The sequence below is a fragment of the Urocitellus parryii genome, chromosome 7 (assembly GCF_045843805.1).
Source record: "Urocitellus parryii isolate mUroPar1 chromosome 7, mUroPar1.hap1, whole genome shotgun sequence".
In the NCBI taxonomy this organism is placed as follows: Eukaryota; Metazoa; Chordata; class Mammalia; order Rodentia; family Sciuridae; genus Urocitellus; species Urocitellus parryii.
This window is the reverse complement of record NC_135537.1, coordinates 132,222,241-132,242,407: the sequence shown is the minus strand read 5'-3', so window position 1 is coordinate 132,242,407 and position 20,167 is coordinate 132,222,241. Positions and strand designations below refer to the sequence as shown.

General features: G+C 40.3%; 1 protein-coding gene across 1 annotated transcript; it reads right to left on the bottom strand.

The window, feature by feature from the left end:
- Nucleotides 1-4,600: 4,600 nt before the first annotated feature.
- Nucleotides 4,601-7,542, bottom strand: LOC113176280 (transmembrane 4 L6 family member 5-like). Its single transcript, XM_026380743.2, has 4 exons — nucleotides 7,372-7,542; nucleotides 5,666-5,746; nucleotides 5,004-5,140; nucleotides 4,601-4,781 (listed from the first exon to the last, which is right to left on the bottom strand). Exons 1-4 carry the CDS (start codon nucleotides 7,540-7,542, stop codon nucleotides 4,601-4,603), a joined length of 570 nt encoding a protein of 189 aa, XP_026236528.2.
- Between the last annotated feature and the right edge of the window lie 12,625 nt (nucleotides 7,543-20,167).

Here is a 20,167-nt window from a genome sequence, read left to right as displayed (position 1 = left end):
CCAGCCCCCCCCCCTTTTTTGTATATGTATGTATATATATATATATATATTTATTTATTTTTAGAGACAGGATCTCACTGAGTTGCTTAGGGCTAAGTTGCTGAGCCTGGCTTTGAACTTGTGATCCTCCTCCTGCCTCAGCTTCCTGAGCTGCTGGGATTATGGGTTTGCGCTACCACACCCAGCGCTCCTTGGAACCTTTTATTTTTCTAAAATTTTAAAAAATTTGTTCTTTTTAGTTATATGTGACAAACTACCTGTTCACTGAAGGAGAAATGCAAGCCCCAAATAATATTGATAAGAGCAACCAAGTTTCCCTGAAGGAGGAGATAATGTGACCAGATCGTGAAACTGGGAGATTCTCAAGATAGAGCTCACTTAGCTTTACTGTCATTTAAAAAATTAGACTACTTTTTCTAGACTCTGATAAGACACATTTTCTCCTGTACTCCCCTCCTGTGGCAGGAAAAAGATCAGAAAATCTTTTTTCCCCCAATGTCAAATTTTAATGTGCTGATATAAACCAAAGTTTAATCCTCTATGGTTGAAGTAACAAAAATTTCTTATGTATCAAGACAATCTCTTATGTCCAGTTTTATTCTTTATTTTATTTAATTAATTAATTAATTAATTAATTAATTTTTTGCGGTGCTGGGGATTGAACCCAGGGCCTTGTGCATGCGAACCAAGCACTTTGCCAACTGAGTTATATTTCCAGCCCCTTAAGTTTTATTCTTTAGAAAATTAGGGTTTGTACAACTCTGGTCAAACAACTTCTATTTTAGGGTATTACACTACATTACAGAGTCTAGATTTGTCTTTAAAAGCTAAAGTTGATTAATATACAACATCGATATAATTGTGGTTCTATTGTTGACTTTTAGTATAATAAATGTATTCATATTTTCCAGGTATAATGATGGACCCAGCCTAAGTTAATTTCTGTTTTATTGTAAAACACTGAGATTTCTGTTTGGTCTTACCATAATTTGATGTTTTAAAACTTGCTTGGGATTTTTGCCTGTGCTTTGAATTTATCTGTGCCCAGCTGTCCTTGACCAGATAACAACCCTCCCTGAAATCCCAGCTGTTCCTCATTAACTTTGATGTTGGAATCTGACTTTGTTCCCTACATTAAGATGTTAAACAATGTAGATCATAAACCTGCTATCTGCCCTTGTACTTGCTTGAGTGAACCCTGTCAGTGTAAGTTCCAAAACACCCCCCCCCGCTTTTTTTTAATAAAAATCTTTTCTGTAATAAGACCAGTTGCAGTCCTCTGGCCCTGTTTTTCCAGGTTGAGGCAGCCACTGGCCAGCGCTCTTGTGTACACAATATAAGCTTGTTTTAATTTGGTTTAAATTGGAGTCAGTGGTCTTTTCTTTGCATTGTGTTTCAGCAATACAAGTCTTTCAAATAGGAGATGTAAAAGAACATTTAATCAAGCTGTTGTTCTCTAAAGTTTTTTGTAATGGTCGTTTTAGACTTTTAATGTTCTTTAACTGGACCTGTTATCAATAAGACATGTAAATTTAAAAAAATATTTTTAGTTGTTGATGAACACAATACCTTTATTGCATTCTACTACTGAGCCACAATCCCAGCCCATGATATATGTAAAATTTTATGCTACTTTTTACACTGGGGTAGAAATTTAAATGTATTTCCAAAAGATAATGAAAGCCTGATCTGTTTAAAGGTTAATATTACATGTTTCAGATATAATGTTATATTGTGTTAGCTAACATTAATATAGACTCAGGAAACAACATATAAACTTTATAAAATGATATTTAAGAAAGAAGCAAAGATCATTTTAGAAATAAAACACTTTACCTACGGTTTGCCATGAGTCCCACCTCACCTGAGTTAAGACTCTGCGTCTCACCTTATTCCATGTTAAAATAATTTAAAGTAGGCCAGACTTAACTCATTTAAAGTCATGTTCAAAAGATAAATTTTTGTTATAATGATTAATGCAATCACAAAATAAACAGGAGATATATAACTAAGTAAGGTTTAAAATTATAGAGGTTACATTTCTTGGTTCATAGTTATTATACAAACTCAAAGTTTTTTACTCTTGTTAATTTTACCTTGTATTTCCCTTATAAACTTTGAATGTCATCTATTAGTGTCTTACAGAAGTACAACTTTCAATATAACAACTTAAATTAATTTGAGATAATAGGCCATCATCTACACACAGACAGGAGGTAAGGCTAACTTCCAGTCCTAATACAGACTGCAATCAAATAGAAGGGTTAAATTAAAATGACTGCAACACTATAGACATTAAAGTTAAAGCTTAGTACTCTTACTTTACAAATGATGAGACTGGTTGCTAGATGTTTAAGACCAAAAATTGGAGATTAAAGTAAAGGAAGTAAAAGGGCCAAGAAAGAAACATAGCCAATATTCAGCTCTTGCCCTCTGAGTCAGCTTGAACCTAGGGAATAAGAGAACTTCTCTAAGAACTTTGTAACTCTGGGCCACATGACTCCCTGATCAGGGGGATCACTGAGACTCTGGAGAACAAAAAACTAACCAGTGCACATGCTGCAAAAGAGGAGGGTCATTAGAAAGGGGAGACATCCCTTATGTTTCTAAGAGAAGTCAAATGGTCAGCAAGATCCTTGCCCTATCCTGCAGATGGCACTAATGGAGCTAAGAGGCTGCTCGCAAGCTCCAAAGAGTTACTCTCTGAGTGGACTCAGCTGACTATTAACAATAGATAGGAACAAGGTCAATTTGGCCAGCTTGGTTTTGAACACCTAGCAAAAAATTATAACCAAAGTACAGCCATGTGTGGGCATTTAAAACAAAAAACAATAGTTCTTTTATTAGAACTTAAGACATACTGACTTGTTTCAGCCTCACAGCACTGGTACCTCCAAAATTCTGAGGCATTTTTTTTCCTTTGTGAGGCTCATATTTACTCCTGCCTATGAAAAATTGGATTGGCCTCTGTACCTTAGTATTCTTACTCCTCAAATTGACATTTTTACCTAATGACCAAAAGTTTGTCTATCCTGATAATGGCACACACCAGACACAAGAAAGCCCTCAGTTTAATCCCTTACTCATAGGGCTAGACATATGCACCAGGATCGGCACAGGAGCAACGGGATCAGGAACCTCCATTTGTTACTATAAAAAGTTGTCACAACAGGTTATTGAAGATGTCCAAGGAGATGGTGGAATAGAGGAGGGAAGTCATGTTCCTGGCTGCTCCATGGAGTGAAACCAAGAAAGTAGACAGGCAGCTTCTCAACAAGATGAGTGAACAACAACAACAAAAAATGCAGGGGAGTTTACTGGAATTTTAAACTAGACATTTAAAGCAGTATTGGAACTCAGGATGTTGGATATAATAAAATAAAGAAAAAATCTCCAGTAGCATAACAATGCTTCAGCAGGGCTGAAAGCTCCAGCCAGTGCAAGGATAGGGAATTAAAGGAACCTGCATTTTTTGGGAGGCCCAAGGTGAGTCTGGGTACAGAGATGTCGAGGGTCTGTCAAGTGGGCCTGCCAAAAGTAACTAACTCCTCCAATGACTTGGCTCCACTAAGGCCATATAAAACCCAGACTCTCAAGGTGGCCCACCTCCATTTTCCCCATGAAAGTTCTGTCCTTCTGGTGCTGAATAAAGCATCACAGGTCCCAGAGGTTTCCTTCCATTTCCTTTTTCTTTTTGTATTCTCTTTCATGTGCTTTCTTGCAGGCCACAGCCGACTGATTGATAAACAAGTAGCTGATCCACAGACAGGCAAGCATGTAGCCAGAGACTTAGGAGATTGCTGAAGGTGAGAGCTCTGCTGAACAGAGGTATCCTGTCTGCATGATCACTCAGCAATTAACTGGATCTTCATTCATGGGAAATATGTCTGCGAGACAATCTGAGAGAGATATTAGAGAAGAAGGAGTCCCCCAAATGAGAAATGTATGAAGGAAAGAAGTGAGAAAAAGCCATAAGTAGTAGAAACTATAAATTATCAAAAGGTGCAGCAAGAGAATTGCATAGAGAAGTGCCATTCATAAACAATGAAGGAGGAAGGAGCATGAAGACTGGGAAGCAGAGATGAAGAATCTGAGACCTGGGGCAGGCTAGATGAGAGGTAGAGCAGAATCACCAGAAACTCATGTTGAACTACTAGAGCAACTGTCCTGTCCTGAATAGTGGTCCTTCCCAATGTAGACCTGAAGAGGGGATTCAGTCTTTGGTCCTGATGAACTAAGAGTGGGCCATGAGCAGGCAACATATTTGTCTTCAAGTTGATCAGTAGTGAGGCTGGGAGACGGTACTTCTTCATTTTCTTCTATTTTAATTTTAGAGCTGAGGATTGAACCTTGGGCCTTTTTAGCCACTGAGCCACTTCCCCAGAACTTTTTTATTTTGAGACAGGGTTTTGCTTAGTTGCTGAGGCTGGTCTCAAATTTGCAATTCTCCTGGCTAAGGCAGGGGTTCAGGAACGAACAGGTATAATTGGGTGCGCAAGGAGCCTCAGTGAGCTGAGCCCTGCGGAAAAGAGAAAGTGAGTTGAGTATGTAGCTAGGAGCAAGCCTGTCCCTCCACAACAACACCTCATGTTGTCCCACCTCATTTTTTCCTGCAATTGCTACAAATTGCAACAGTAGCAGTCACCAGCTGTATGCCACACAGCAAGATCTCCAGGGATGAGATGATCGCCAGCAAGCAGAAGAGCATAACATTCCAGGGCACCACGTTTCGTGGTTCCTCGCATAAATTCCATTGAGTACGGTTGTTCAAGTAAGTGCCTCTGTGGACATGGGTCAATCGAGTAAAGACAATAAGGCGAAGACCTTCCCCACCCCAATCCCCTGTGCAGGCACCCCATGGGATTTGCAAAGGGCTAGTTAGGCCCACATGGAGGGAACTCTCCCGAAGCTCTGTGGCACCCAGGTGTCCCGGCCCAAGTGGGAAGGGCATGGAGATGGTGAGATTCATAGAATGGGGGACGTGAATACAGGCTAAGCCTTACGAGTTTTTTCGGAAGTGGTAGTCCCACTTGCCATTCACTGAGCACTTGGGTCCATGTCTGAGGCCTTGTCCTGACACGCAGAGGCAGTAGATGGCACCAAGTATTCCGAAGATCGAGGAGATGATGGACAGCAGCATCTGAACCAGGTGTGGAAGGTGGGTTGAATAGGACCACCCCTCCAAACCAGCGTATGGTGCCTAGCTCTGCCCACCACATGGTCAGGCTCCTCTGGAGCCAGGTTAAAAAGAGATTCCTAGCACCCGGGTTGCAGTCCTGTAACAGAGCGCTTGCAAATACATTTTCCTGTAAATTCGGGGCTTGGAGTTAGGCAGAACTAAGGGCCTGCGGGGATTCATGGTGGTTATGAATTCTGCAGAAGGTGCTGTGGCTTTGAGAGACAAGTTCAGAGACCAAATTCTCAACCTCTTTTTTTGGGAGGGGGCTGGGTTGTCACTGGGGAGTGAAGCCAGGAGTGCTCTGCCACTGAGATAGATCCATAGCCCCCCCCCCTAACTTTTTTTTCTTATTTAAGAGACAGGATCCTGCTGTATTGTTGAATCTGGCCTCGAACTTGAGAATCTACTGCCTCAACCACCTGGGTCCCTAGGATTACAGGTGTGGGCCATCAAACCAGGAGGAATCTTTTCTAATTTAGATCTTACCCTGCAGCGATGTCCACAGCAGCCTTTACCACAAGAACCCTCAGCCCCTATCAGAACTGCTGTGATTCCCGGACACAGCACCTGTGGGACAAGAGTCAGTGTGATAGTGTGAACCCTCCACCCAAACTCATATCCTCAAGGTGGTTACCTCCTCCAGAAGCTGCCTATTATGTTAACCAAGTTCCTGTTAGGTGAAGGCACTGGTCTAGGCACCAGGCACACAGCAACCAACAAAACAGGCAGTCCTTGCTCTCATGGGGCTTTGGGTCTTGCTTTCTTCATACCATTTGCCCCCACTAAGGAAGTCAGGCTTCCAGGGGAGCAAGGACCTTGTCTGTGTCTCTGTGGCATCGTGTGGCACTTCTGAGAGTGACTGAAGTTGTGGAGGGGAGGAAGACAGCTGTGGATGAGAATGTTGGGAACACATCCTTGGAGATGGCTCCTAAAGAAAACTCGGTAGACTGGGTGGAGAAGTGGAGGGTAGTTTGGGCTGGAGAAGGGACATGATGTGACACTGGGTAAGTGTGTAGGCCTGGAGGAGTGTGATATCTTAGAGAAAGTTGAAGTCAGAGAGATGGAGTAGAGTCCAACAGCCATGAATTCATGTAAGAGACGGGGAGTAGAAGGGACCTCAGAAGGTAAGAGGGAGTTGCTAGGTAAAGGAGAGGTACCCCCACTTAGCTAAGAGAGGTGTGGCCAGGAAAAGGCATAAAGGTGAGACCCTTCTAGAGAATTTTATCAATCAGCTGTTCTGAAAATTGGGGAACTCTGCTGGTAGATGTCTTATTTTTACCCCACAAAAATATTACACTAGGAAGACCACCAAAAACTTCCCCTAAATGGGGAAAGAGTTAGAGGAGGAGACCCAAGAAATCTGTGTCCCCTCTTCTTTTTTTTTTTAAAGAGAGTGAGAGAGGAGAAAGAGAGAGGGAGAGAATTTTTAATATTTATTTTTTTGTTCTCGGCGGACACAACATCTTTGTTGGTATGTGGTGCTGAGGATAGAACCCGTGCCGCACGCATGCCAGGCGAGCGCGCTACCGCTTGAGCCACATCCCCAGCCCCCTGTGTCCCCTCTTCCTCCACTTCTCCCAGCAGATCCTCATCTTCAGGAAACCTTGGGGACAATTTCTCTCCTGCCGACCTGCTTCTGAGTTGATCCTTAAGCACCCAGCATAGAGTGGGCATCCAGCATGTGGGCTGAGAGTGAGTGGATGTGGAGGAGGGAGGGGCAAATCTGAGCTGAGAGGTAGAGTGACTGTTGGGTGACATCACTGCCTGGCTCCAGACATTTATTCTGCACCCCCATGCCTTGTATTATCCTGCTCTGTTAACCCTCCACACAATCAGCTGCTCCTTTTGCTCGGACCCTTGTAGTGAGGCGTCCCCAACATCTACTCAGCTACCAAGGCAGGGAGGGTCAGGTGGGACATGCTTTGACTCAGAAGCAAAGCTCTTTAGAGACTTGAGCCTCCCTTCCCTGCCTTCCCCTTCCCTTAGATATTTATCTCTTGGTGGCTCCTCTAGGACTGTCTACAGAGTACTGAGTGTGTGTGTGGAGGATTGGGCACATTCCTTGTCCCCACCAAGCACTTGCCATCCCCTCTGGAACTCTGTCCTCTTCCCTCTACTCTCCCTTCATATCCAGAACCCCTTATGGTTGTGCTCATAGCCCTGGTCACTGGCCTGTGCTCTAGACTCCTTACCATCAATCCCCTGCCGATGAAGCCAGGCAGGAGCAAGACATGCACGCTGAGTTGGTCACTGCTCCAGGTCTTCCCATCAGGAACTAGTAGGAGGGCATTGGCCATGATGCAAATTAGGGTAAAGGGTATAAGGGAGAGCCCCACATAGCAAGCATACTTCTTCAGGCACATGGTGGGAAGTAAGTGAAAGTGAGCCTGAGGTTCCTGGGTCCAGAGGAACATAGTTTGGAGCATGAGAAAAGTTGGAGAAAACATGTGGTAGAAACTGGCAGGATCACGATGATAAGGGAGAGAGGCCCTATCACCAGCTGCAGCTTGTGAGGAGTAGGGGTGGATGCTGATGGAGCAGTTGGTGGAGTTAGTCACACACTGCAAGCTGCCTGGTATCCGTGTCTTCTTTTTCTGCATCCATGTGCTCACAGTCTTTGATTCCTTACCTGTTTGAACATATCACCAAGCCATCTCATGTCTCTAAGTCACAATTGCTTCATCTCTATAAAGGGTAGAGTGGTACCACTTGCCTCCTAAGCTGGTTGTAAGTATTCCTTAGGACAGGAGAATATTTGGTAAACTAGGAAGTTCAAAAATTATGTACAGTGGCCTCATCATTTCTCTTTGTCACATTGAGAGATTTCCTCCCAGAAAGAAATAAAAAAGATGATAGCAGGCTTCAGTTGTCAGTGTATTTCATATATATATATATATGAATATATATATATATGAATATATATATATATATATATATATGAATATATATATATACATACATATATATATATATATATAAAATTTTAAAAAAAATTTAACTGTGTATTGAACCCAGGAGCACTTAACCACTGAATATCTCCTGCCCTTTTTTCATTTTATTTAAGACAGAGTCTTAGTGAGTTTCTTAGGGCATCACTAAGTTGCTAAAGCTGTCTTTGAACTCATGATCTTCCTGCCTCAGACTTCTAAGGTCTGGGATTATAGGCATGTGCCACCATGCCTGGTTTCATTTTATATTCCTAATATTTGTTTATTGATCCTCTCTCCTTTAGAGATAACTACCTGTTTCTCAGATAGACTCGAGACTGAGGCCTGATTTGTTAGAACATTGCATCATTTGGCCTCAACATTTGACTCAGTGATGACTGTACAATCCAAGGAAGTTCCATGAAGAATCCATTTTTAAAATTTATTTGTGTTCTTGTTTTCGTTCATCAATTAGAGGTCAAAGTAGTTTTTTTTTTTTTTTTTTTTTGCACCAGGGAATGAACTCAGGGCCACTCAAGCACTGAGGCACATCCCAAGCCACCCCCACTTTTCTTTAAAATATATTTTAGGGAAGGTGGCGGGGAAGAGAGTGCGACACCCCCGTGTACCGTGTCACTGCGCAGGTGATTAGCGAGTTTAGAATGGCCAGAAGCTATCTTGTTAGGAATGTCCAACAAAATTGGGGTGCACTGAAACCTAGAGGAAGAATTTCAACACCCGAGGATCAGTTACTGCGGCTCAATTGCGAGTGAACCGTGGGCCTGGAGATTCAGGCTGATTGATTAGCGGTCTGCCCGGCAGCCAGAGCCTGCATGCCTATGTGCCAGCAACGCAGAGAAACGGTGCTACGGATTCTGTGGAGTCCTGCCAACTGTGCCCTCACAGTGCTCCAGGCTGAGTTCTGGGTTTGAGACGGGGAGAGAAACAGTCCAGATGGGCCCTCCACACCGGACACCCCACTGAGGAAGCCAGTGGCCACCATCTTGGAGAGCTGACGTCACCATCGCCAGTTTCCAACAGATCTGACCCCATCGCAGCAAGTTCAGCAATAGAACAGGTGTGTGACATTTAGCCCTTCTCCCATACAGCGGGGGGAAATCGCATAAAATCTCTCCCTGGCTTTCCAGGGGTGTGACTATCAGAGTGAGTGTGAATAGAGGCGTGGGGAAAGGTAAAGGCACCTGACCTCCAACTCCCACCTTCCACCTGCGGTGAAAACGAAATCTGTCTCGCCAGCTCTCAGAGGAGTGGCTATCGGAGGGAATCCAAAGAATAGGGGGCCGGTTCCCAATAGCCACGCTCTACATCCAGGAAACTGCAGGCCCAGAGTGTAGCTTGAACTGTGGAGAGGTACCACACTGGGGAAGGCCTGTCTGGTGGGAGAAGCGAGGAGACTAGAGGCCAGGAATAAACCTAAGTGAACAGGATTGGAGAGACATCAGGTGGGGGAGGAGGGAGCAGCTTCATATGGATTGTTTCCTAGAGCCCGAGGGCAAAATCGTGGTCCGGAAGTCACAGCTCCACCTCCTGGAAGAGAAGAAAATAGAAGCCTAACAGTGCTTTTTTTTCTCTCTCTCTCTTTTTTAATTGTAATTTTTATTTTACTTTATTTTATTATTTTTTAAATCATTTCTTCTTTTTCTTTTCTATTTTTTTTCTCTTTCTTTCTTCTCTCCCCCTCTCTTTCTTGGTTTGCTTTCCTACCTTTTCCCTATCTTCCCTCCTAAGCATGACCACTCCTATTACATGTAATTTACTAAATGCAAATAGATGAATATTACAAGATGGTCTATAGTCCGCCTAAGCCCCTAACTACCTGCAAGTACTCCTGTCTATTCTCTGGTTAATATCCACCTGCATTTGAGCAACCCTCCAAAGAAGCTAAGATATACTAACCACCAACCATCATATCTCCCGACCTTAATATAAAATCCTAAGTTCAAACCTCAATTCTCTATATGTCATTAAAATCTGTAGGCCTTTAATGAAACTAATGAATTTATCTTAAATCACAATTAAATCCAACATCTCTAAACATTGTCTCCCAGCACAAAGGAGAGAAATCTTGGAGCTATACAAAACTAAAACAAATTTATAGGAGAAAACAGAAGTACAGCTGTCAAACAGAGTTGGAAAGTAATGTGAGCACCATGAAAAAACAAGGGGAAAAAGGATTACAAACAATGCAGGATAACTTAAATTTACAGGAGAACCTAGAGATATCAGAAAAATGGACAGATTAAGAACTCAAAGCATACCTGACTCAGATGGAATGGAATCTTAAAGAAGTCATTAGACAGCAAGTCCAAATAATGAAAGAATACTTTGAAAATGAATTAGATAAACAGATTCAAGAAGCAAAAAATCAACTCTACTAGGAGATAGAAATTAAAAAACAAAATCAAACAGTAATCCTAGAAATGCAGGAAACCATAAACCAAATCAAAAACTCAAATGAGAATATTACAAGTAGACTAGATCAAGTAGAAGTCAGAACATCAGATAATGAAGACAAAGTATATCAACTCGAAAATAGTATAGTCAATGCAGAAATGCTGGTAAGAAACCACGAGCAAAACATGCAAGAGATATGGGATGTCATAAAAAAACCTAACTTAAGAGTCATTGGGTTAGAGGAAGGTATAGAGGTCCAAACCACATGAATGAGCAATACGTTGAATGAAATAATTTTAGAAAACTTTCCAGGCATGAAAATATGGAATGGATTGCCAAATCCTGGAACCCTACAGGACCCCAAATGTACAAAACCGTAATAGACCACTCCAAGACACATTAATATGAAGATATCCAACATACAGAACAAGGAGAGAATATTAAAAGCTACAAGAGAAAGGAGGCAGATTACATTCAGGGGTAAACGAATTAGGTTAACAGCTGATTTTTCATAACAGACATTGAAAGCGAGAAGATCCTGGAACAACGTATTTTAAATGCTGAAAGATAATGGATTCCTATCAAGAATATTGTATCCAGCAAAATTAAGCATCAGGTTTGACAATGAAATTAAAATATTTCACGATAAAAAAAAAGTTAAAAGAATTTGCAGCCAGAAAACCAGCACTGCAAAGCATTTTGAGCAAAATGCTTCAAGAAAAGGAAATGAAAAACAACACCCAAAACCAACAGTGGGAGGTAACTCAGTAAAGGGGGAGAAATAATCAAAGAGGAAAAACAAGCCAAATTAAAATAAATAAATAAATAAGTAAGAAAAATAAATAAATAAACATGATTGGCAGTACAAAAAATATATCAATAGTAACCTAAACGTTAATGGCTTAAACTCACATAAAGGAGGAAATCAAAAAATTCTTAGAGATACATGAAAATACAGACACAATATATTGGAATCTATGGGACTCAATGAAAGCAGTTTTAAGAGGGAAATTCATTGCCAGGAATTCATTCCCCCAAAAAAGAAAAAAACCCAACAAATAAATGAGCTCACACTTCATCTCAAAACCCTAGAAAAGGATGAGCAAAACAACAGCAAATGTAGCAGAAGGCAAGAAATAATTAAAATCAGAGCAGAAATCAATGAAATTGAAACAAAAGAAGCTATTGAAAAAATTGACAAAACTAAAACTTGGTTCATTGAAAAAATAAATAAGATTGACAGACCCTTAGCCATGCTAATGAAGAGAAAAAGAGAGAGAACTCAAATTACTAACATACGGGATGCAAAAGAATATCACAACAGACACTACAGAAATACAGAAGATAATTAGAAATTATTTTGAAACCATATATTCCAATAAAATAGAAGATAGTAAAGACAGTGATAAATTTCTTAAGTCATATGATTTGCCCAGATTGAGTCACAGGATACACACAATTTAAACAGACCAATAATAATGGAGGAAATAGAAGAAGACATCAAAAGACTAACAACCAAGAAAAGCCCAGGACCGGATGGGTATACAGCAGAGTTTTACAAAACCTTTAAAGAAGAATTAATACCAATACTTTTCAAGTTATTTCAGGAAATAGAAAAAGAGGGAGCTCTTCCAAATTCATTCTATGAGGCCAACATCACCCTGATTCTGAAACCAGACAAAGACACTTCAAAGAAAGAAAACTACAGACCAATATCTTTAATGAACCCAGATGCAAAAATCCTCAATAAAATTCTGGCCATTCGGATACAAAAACATATCAAAAAAATTGTGCACCATGATCAAGTAGGATTCATCCCCTGGATGCAAGGCTGGTTCAATATTTGGAAGTCAATAAATGTTATTCACCACATCAAATAGACTTAAAGATAAGAACCATATGATCATTTCAATAGATGCAGAAAAAGCATTCGACAAAGTACAGCATCCCTTTGTGTTCAAAGCACTAGAAAAACTAGGGATAATAGGAACTTACCTCAACATTGTAAAAGGTATCTATGCTAAGCCTCAGGCTAGCATCATTCTAAATGGAGAAAAATTGAAGGAATTCCCTCTAAAATCTGGAACAAGACAGGGATGCCCTCTCTCACTACTTCTATTCAATATAGTTCTCAAAATACTGGCCAGAGCAATTAGACAGAAGAAAGAAATTAAAGGCATAAAGATAGGAAAAGAAGAACTTAAATTATCACTATTGTGGATGACATGATCTTATACCTAGAAGACCCAAAAGGGTATACAAAGAAACTAATATAGCTAATAAATGAATTCAGCAAAGTGTCAGGATATAAAATCAACTTGCATAAATCAAAGGCATTCCTGTATATCAGTGACAAATCTTCTGAAATGGAAATGAGGAAAACCACCCCATTCACAATATCCTCAAAAAAAAAAATACTTGGGAATTAACCTAACAAAAGAGGTGAAAGATTTACACAATGAAAACTACAGAACCCTAAAGAGAGAAATAGAAGAAGATCTTTGAAGATGGAAAAATATACCCTGTTCATGGATAGGCAGAACTTACATCATCAAAATGGCGACATTATTAAAAGTTCTCTATAGGTTTAATGCATGCAATGGAGAAAGGATAGCATCTTCAACAAACGGTGCTGGGAAAACTGGAAATCCATATGCAACAATGAATCTGAATCCCTTTCTCTCGTCATGCACAAAAGTTAACTCAAAATGGGTCATGGAGCTTGATATCAAAACAGAGCCTCTGAGTCTAATGGAAGAAAAAGTTGGCTCCAATCTACATATTGTGGGGTTGGGCTCCAAATTCCTTAATAGGACACCCATAGCACAAGAGTTAAAACCAAGAATCAACAAATGGGACTTACTCAAAATAAAAAGTTTTTTTCTCAGCAAGAGAAACAATAAGAGCTAGTTAGGGAGCCTACATCCTGGGAACAAATTTTTACTCCTCACACTTCATATAGAGCTCTAATATCCAGAGTATACAAAGAACTCAAAAAATTAAACAATAAGAAAACAAATAACCCAATCAACAAATGGGCCAAGGACCTGAGCAGACACTTCTCAGAGGAGGACATACAATCAATCAACAAGTACATGAAAAAATGCTCACCATCTCTAGCAGTCAGAGAAATGCAAATCAAAACCACCGTAAGATACCATCTCACTCTAGTAAGATTGGCAGCCATTATGAAGTCAAACAACAATAAGAGCTGGTGAGGATGTGGGGAAAAGGGTTCAATTGTACATTGCAGGTGGGACTGCAAATTGGTGCAGCCAATATGGAAAGCAGTATGGAGATTCCTGGGAAAGCTGGAATGGAACCACCATTTGACCCAGCTATTCCCCTTCTTGGACTATTCCCTGAAGACCTTAAAAGAGTGTACTATAGGGATACTGCTACATCGATGTTCATAGCAGCACAATTCACAATAGCTAGACTGTGGAACCAACCTAGATGCCCTTCAATAGATGAATGGATAAAAAAATGTAGCATTTATACACAATAGAGTATTACTCAGCACTAAAAAATGACAAAATCATGGCATTTGCAGGGAAATTGATGGCATCAGAGCAGATTATGCTAAGTGAAGCTAGCCAATCCCTAAAAAACAAATGCCAAATGTCTTCTTTGATATAAGGAGAGCAACTAAAAACAGAGCAGGGAGGAAGAGCATGAGAAAAAAAATAACATGAAACCGGGATGAGAGGTGGGAGGGAAAGGGAGAGAGAAGGAAATTGCATGGAAATGGAAGGAGACCCTCACTGTTATACAAAATTACATATAAGAGGAAGTGAGGGGAAAGGTAAAAAAAACAAGGGAGAGAAATGAATTACATTAGATGGAGTAGAGAGAGAAGATGGGAGGGAGGGGAAAGGTAGGGGGGATAGTAGAGGATAGGCAAGGCAGCAGAATACAACTGCCACTAGTATGGCACTATGTAAAAATGTGGATGTGTAACCGATGTGATTCTGCAATCTGTATATGGGGTAAAAATGGGAGTTCATAACCCACTTGAATCAAATGTATGAAATATGATATGTCAAGAGCTTTGTAATGTTTTGAACAACCAATAATAATAAAAAATAAATAAAATAAAATATATTTTAGTTGTAAATGCATCTTTTAATTTAATCAATTAATTTATTTATATGAGCTGCTGCGGATCAAACCTGGGGCCTCACACAAACCAGCTGAGTGCTCCACCACTGAGCCACAACTCCAGCCCCTCCCCATCCATATTTTGTATTTTAATTAGAGAAAGGGTCTCAGTGAGTTGCTTAGAATCTTGCAAAATTGCTGAGACTGGCTTTGAACTTGTGAATCTCCTGCTTCCACCTCTGGAGCTGCTGGGAATACAGGCAAAATTCTATTTTTTTTATTGAGGTAATGAGGTTGATGGTGGCTTGTTTCACCTTGAGGCAGGGCCTGCCTGTTTGAACAGGAAAGATTCTAGAAGAAAGAACCATTCAGTGAGAGAGTGAGGTGTTATGACATCATTTGTATCTGCAGATCCAGTCATGCCTGAAGCCTGATCACTTCTTAGAACCTTTTCTTTCTTTCCTTCCTCCTTCCTTCCTTCCTTCCTTCCTTCCTTCCTTCCTTCCTTCCTTCCTTCTGAGAGCCATTGCCAAGTAGGAATGACGCATCGAAATCCTTGCCAGCATACCCCATGTTAAATGGACTTGCCTTGGAAATTTGCTGTGACCTTGCTTGTGTGTTTGAGAAAGGTGACCCTGCTCAATGACCAGGGTGGATCCAGGATTAGGGTGTATCCTGCAGGAAGTATCCCAGTCCTTGGGTTTAGGGCGTGACAATAGGAGTTTTAGGGAAGTTGGAGGTTGAAGATTATTCCTGCTGGGAGTAGGGCGTGCCTGCTGCCTGAGTTCCCGCTGATTTCTCGTGGAGAGAAAGTATTTAGGATGTGAATTGTGCGGGAGATTGGGATTGCCCCTGAACTTGTGTAGAGGCGGTGTGAGATCGGGAATAAAGAATTGCTGTTTGAGCCTACAAAGCTGTGTGGTGGCTCGTGATTCTGTGCCAAGCCGAGACATTGGCATTTGGCATTTTGGTGGTCCATACACGGAACGTCTGAAACTTGGAGGTGAGTAAATTGCTCGCCCCTGAGGGAAGGCAAGAGAATGGGTGACCATTTCAAATAACAATGGGTTCTTGTTTTGATTTATTTTGTTTTTGTTTCAAGTTGCCTGTCCCTAGAAATTTCTCAGGCAAACTGGGAAAAATGGTTGGCTCAAGGTTTGAAGTTTGTTAGCCCCGAGAAAGAGAAAATTGATACAGCGAATTTTTATTCAGTTTTTGTTTCATTCAGTTGCGATTTTGTTTTATGTTATCTTATTGGGTTGCGTTATCTTTATAGAAGATTAGAAATTAGTAAAAAAGAAACCGAAAAGGTGTTAAGTAAATTGTTAGAGATTCAGACCATGGAGAAAGACATTTTAGATCAAGCAAAAGAGAAGGTCTCTCCAGCTAGTCAGAGAGAGGAATAAAATTTAAAGGAAAAGGGGTTATTAGGAAAAAGGTCACAACAAGAGGCTGTTACTAACTCCGTTTTATTACCAGAGGGCATAATTCAACCAACAGCCCCGCCGATGGAGACAGCTGAGTGGCCCTCAAACCCCGTAGTTGATAAGTGGGATCCTGAGACAGGACCTCAAAGATTAGCATGCCCTGTATTTGAACAGGTAGGAGGGCAGCGAATTCGCCATGCTTTAGAATTTAAAACAGTGAAGCAATTAAAGGAGGCGGTAACAACCTATGGTCCTCAAGCCCCCTTCACGGTAAGCATGGTGGAGTCCATTACTAACTTGGACATGACGCCAGCAGATTGGGCTAGCATGTGTAAATCTGTGCTAAATGGAGGACAATATTTGTTATGGAAGGTTGCCAATGAGGAATTTTGCATGGAGACAGCAAGGCGAAATGCAGCAGCAGGTTACCCTCAAAGAAATCTAGAGATGTTGTTAGAAAAGGGACCTTATGAGGGTCAGCGGCAACAAATTGAATATGATCCTGCTGTATATGCACAGATTGCTGCAGACGCAGTTAGGGCATGGAAGACTTTACAAGGACATGGAGATTTACAAGGTCAGCTATCTAATGTAATACAGAGACCTAATGAACCTTACGCTGACTTTGTAGATAGGCTTATTCAAACGGCTGCCAAAATTTTTGGTGACACAGAACAAGCAATGCCATTAATAAAACAACTGGCTTATGACCAAGCAAATCATTGCTGCAGAGAGGTTATTAGACCATGGAGACATGAAGATTTAAACACATATATTAAATTATGTAGAGATGTTAATGAACAAGGGCAAGTCTTGGCAGCTGCAGTACAACAGGCTTTAGATGCCAGGCCAGAAACATGCTATAATTGTGAACAAACAGGACATTTTAAAAGGAGTTGCCCCATAAGAGGAGGGTTTAACAAAACTAGAAATCAAAGGAATAGAATACCAGGTGTTTGCCTACGATGCCGTAGAGAGAGACATTGGGCTAATGAATGCCGTTCTCAAACCACCATAGAAGGTACTCCCTTATCAAAAAACGGACAAGGATCGGGTATTTACCCACGATATCGTGGAGAAAGGCATCAGGCTCCATTGCCAAAAAATGGACTGGGGGGCCCAATGCTCCGGGGCCCACAACCACAAATATACGGGGCAGTGGAGGAACCCAGCATCACCATCAGGGTGGTGCCCAGGACACATTGTCCATTAAGTCCCTCATCAGACAAACCTGAGGGAGCACAGGGTTGGACATCTGCGCCTCTGCCAGAGCAGTATTAACTCCAGAGATGGGAGTTCAAATCATTCCTACAGGAGTAAAAAGACCTCTTCCCCAAGGTACAGTAGGCTTATTATTGGGACATAGTTCATCTACATTAAAAGGACTTATGATAAGTCCTGGGGTAATTGATCCCGATTATGTAGGTGAAATAAAAATTATAGGAGTTATATCAGTAAATTCACCTGGAGATAGAATAGCACAGTTGTTAATAATACCCAGCCTACATAATAAGTTCTCTAGTCTTAATGTAGAAAGAGGTTCCAAGGGATTAGGCTCCACAGGTGTAGATTTGGCTATGTTGTCTTTAAATTTAGATTCTCGCCCAATGCTAAAACTAAATATTCAGGGTCATGAGTTTAATGGACTGCTGGACACAGGTGCTGACCTTAGCATCATATCTCTTCAAGAATGGCCAAAACATTGGCCATTACAACAAGCCACTCAAATGCTTCGAGGCTTAGGAGTGGCGACTAATTCCCATAGAAGTGCTATGGTATTAGATTGGAAGGATCCTGAAGGATGTGAAGGAACTATACAGCCATATGTTTTGGATCACCTTCCTATTAATTTATGGGGACGAGATGTCCTAGATCAACTAGGTTTGATGTTAACAAATAACATCAATCCTAATGCGCCCACTACTAGGGCTAGACAAGGTATCAGGAAAGAAAAAAGATTAGGAAAACAAGAACAAGGTATAGCAGCACCAATTCAAATAGATCAAGGAACAGACAGACATGGGTTGGATTTTCAGAAAGGGCCACTGAGACAATCAAAATTACTTGGAAATCAGAAAGACCAGTGTGGGTTCCTCAGTGGCCCCTGACCAAAGAAAAGATAAAAGTAGCCCATGATCTGGTCAAACAACAATTAGCAGAAGGACATTTACAACCTTCCGTATCTCCCCATAATACTCCCATTTTTGTCATCAAAAAGAAATCGGGTAAATGGAGATTATTGCAAGATTTAAGAGCCATTAATAATGAGATGGTTATTATGGGACCTGCTCAATCAGGGATTCCTCAATTGTCTGCTTTACCAAAAACGTGGCATGTTTTAGCTATAGACATTAAAGATTGCTTTTTTTCGAACCCAATTCATCCTGAGGATAGTCCACGTTTTGCATTTACTATCCCTGCATTAAATCATGAAGGTCCTGATGAGAGATATGAATGGAAAGTACTCCCTCAAGGAATGGCTAACAGTCCAACTTTGTGTCAAATATATGTTAATAAAGCAATCCAGCCACTTAGAAATCAAAATCCTGAACTAAAAATATTTCATTATATGGATGATGTATTATTAGCACATAAAGATAAAAACACATTGTTGGAATGTTATGCCACACTTACAAACTTAAAAAATTATAATCTAGAGATAGGAATAGACAAAGTACAATTAAATTTTCCAATTAATTATTTAGGAGTTCTATTATCTTCAACCATGGTCCATCCACCTAAAATTCAAATACGAGTAGATCAACTCAAATCACTTAATGACTTTCAAAAGTTGTTGGGAGATATAAATTGGATAAGGCCTTATCTAGGCATACCAACAGGAGAGTTGGGACCTTTATTTGATATTCTAAAAGGTCCATCAGATCCAAATTCACCCTGAATGTTAACTCCTAAAGCTAGAAAGGCATTAAAAATTATTGAAACATATATGGAAAATATGCATCTAGATAGAATTGATATAAGTTTGCCTTTATTATTTATTGTACTACCAACAAAAAATATTCCTACAGGAGTATTTTGGCAAGAAGGTCCATTATTGTGGATACATTTATCTTATTCTCCTAACACTATTCTTACTAGGTATCCTGAGGCTGTAGGACAATTAATACTCAAAGGAATAAGAGCAGCAAAGGGAGTGTTTGGAATTTCTCCCAATAAAATTATTACTCCATATACTATGGAGCAAATTGATGAGTTGGCAAATGAGTTAAATACATGGGCAATAATCATGTGTAAATCAAATGTTTCATTTGATAATCATTTACCATCTAATCCTTTGTTGTCTTTTTGGTCTAAGCATCCTGTAGTTTTTCCAAAAATGACAAGAAAAACACCTATCATGAATGCTCCAAATATATTCACTGATGGGTCTAATAATGGTACAGCTGCAGTAGTTACCCCTGATCAAACTTTTACATTTTTAGTTCCCAAACAATCAGCTCAAAAGGTAGAGCTTAATGCAGTTTTACAAGCTTTTGTGATGTTCAAAGATTCTGTATTTAATTTATTTTCTGATAGTCAGTATATAGTTAATGCTATAATATCCCTTGAAGATGCTGGTAGGATTTCCCCTTCCTCTACTGTTTTCTCTTTATTTCCCACTATACAAAGTCTAATCTGGGATAGAAAAGATCCGTTCTTTATAGGACATATCAGGGCACATACAGGATTGCCTGGAGCCCTTAGTTTGGGCAATGATTTAGCAGATAAAACTACACATGACATACATATTTTTTCTACTGTAGAAGAAGCTACAAATTTTCATAAAAGGTTTCATGTTAATGCTAATACTTTATAAAAGCATTTAAAAATAACTAAGGAACAAGCCAGGCATATAATAAAACAATGTCAAAATTGTGTGACCTTTCTACCACAAGTTAATCTTGGAGTCAATCCTAGAGGACTGATACCTAACCATATTTGGCAGATGGACATCACACACTTGCCAGAATTTGGAAAATTAAAATATTTACATGTTACAGTTGATACTTCTTCCGGATTTTTGATGGGCTCCCTTCATGCCGGAGAAAAAACTAAAGATGTTATAGCTCATTGCTTACAAAATTTTGCCACTGTGGGTGTTCCTAAACAGTTAAAAA

Bases quoted from the DNA above. Each gene is read 5' to 3' on its own strand.
- LOC113176280 (XM_026380743.2), bottom strand. From the start codon at position 7,542: ATGTGCCTGAAGAAGTATGCTTGCTATGTGGGGCTCTCCCTTATACCC. The intron at 5,747-7,371 runs GTAAGGAGTCTA...CTTGTCCCACAG, and splicing joins TCATCGGCAGGGGATTGATG to GTGCTGTGTCCGGGAATCAC. The intron at 4,782-5,003 runs GTAAGGCTTAGC...CCATGTCCACAG, and splicing joins TACCACTTCCGAAAAAACTC to AGGCACTTACTTGAACAACC.